Consider the following 1,363-nt stretch of genomic DNA (forward strand, 5'->3'; position numbering starts at 1 on the left):
TCAGATGAGTAAACCAAAAAAAAAAAAAAACCAGCAAACAAAAATCAGACTCAAACCCCAAAATCAGACTAAAAAACCGCCAGAAGAAAGGCTGGGCCTGTAATGATATTTGAGTACTATGCAAAAGAGAACAGGAACTTTATTCCTTCTGAAAAGCATCCAATCATTAGTTTTCTCAGAGCACCCTTGATCTCATGGCTTCTCATGCTCTAGAGGAGGGGGTTCACAGCTGGAGGCACCACCGAGTACAGAACTGCCACCAGCAGGTCCAGGGATGGGGAGGAGATGGAGGGAGGCTTCAGGTAGGCAATCATGCCAGTGCTTACAAACAAGGAGTCCACGGCCAGGTGAGGGAGGCACGTGGAAAAGGCTTTGTGCCGTCCCTGCTCGGAGGGGATCCTCAGCACAGCCCTGAAGATCTGAACATAGGACAGCACAATGAAAACAAAACACCCAAATATAAAACAGACACTAACCACAAGTACCCCAACTTCCCTGAGGTAGGCATTTGAGCAGGCGAGCTTGAGGATCTGGGGGATTTCACAGAAGAACTGGTCCACAGCATTGCCCTTGCAGAGCGGTAGTGAAAATGTGTTGGCTGTGTGCAGCACAGCATGGAGAAACCCACTGCTCCAGGCAGCTGCTGCCATGTGGACACAAGCTCTGCTGCCCAGGAGGGTCCCATAGTGCAGGGGTTTGCAGATGGCAACATAGCGGTCATAGGCCATGACAGTCAAAACATAAAACTCTGCTGACATCAAAAAGACTAACAGAAAGACCTGAGCAGCACATCCCAAGTAAGAAATAGCCCTGGTGTCCCAGAGGGAGTTGGCCATGGCTTTAGGGACAGTGGTGGAGATGGAGCCCAAGTCGAGGAGGGCGAGGTTGAGGAGGAAGAAGTACATGGGGGTGTGGAGGTGGTGGTCACAGGCTACAGTGGTGATGATGAGGCCGCTTCCCAGGAGGGCAGCCAGGTAGATGCCCAGGAAGAGCCAGAAGTGCAAGAGCTGCAGCTCCCGAATGTTGGCAAACGCCAGGAGGAGGAATTGGGTGATGGAGCTGCTGTTGGACATCTGCTGTCTCTGGGTGTCAAGCACTGAACAAGGAGGCAAGGGCAGTGACAAGTTAGGGCATTATTCTCTGATTAAAATCAAAGCCATTTCTCATAATACTTGTTCACCAATTTTTTTCCATTTCAGCGAGATCTCTGTTCAGCTCTGTGGATGGAGCTCTGGTTGTTGCTGGCTAAGTGTGCCACGAGGAGCGGGACGTCTGCCCGCTGGCTGCCAATAAGTCAGCCCTGCTCTGTAGCAGTGGGTTTCTGGGAATGGTGTCAGTCAGAGGGTCAGTCCTGGTGTTTGAA

General features: G+C 51.1%; 1 protein-coding gene across 1 annotated transcript; it reads right to left on the bottom strand.

Annotated features, from left to right (window-relative positions):
- Positions 1-209: 209 nt before the first annotated feature.
- Positions 210-1,073, bottom strand: LOC115338019 (olfactory receptor 14A16-like). The gene has a single exon (XM_030006425.1). It carries the CDS (start codon positions 1,071-1,073, stop codon positions 210-212), a length of 864 nt encoding a protein of 287 aa, XP_029862285.1.
- Positions 1,074-1,363: the final 290 nt, after the last annotated feature.

The sequence above is a fragment of the Aquila chrysaetos genome (assembly GCF_900496995.4).
Source record: "Aquila chrysaetos chrysaetos chromosome W unlocalized genomic scaffold, bAquChr1.4 W_unloc_8, whole genome shotgun sequence".
Taxonomy (NCBI): Eukaryota; Metazoa; Chordata; class Aves; order Accipitriformes; family Accipitridae; genus Aquila; species Aquila chrysaetos.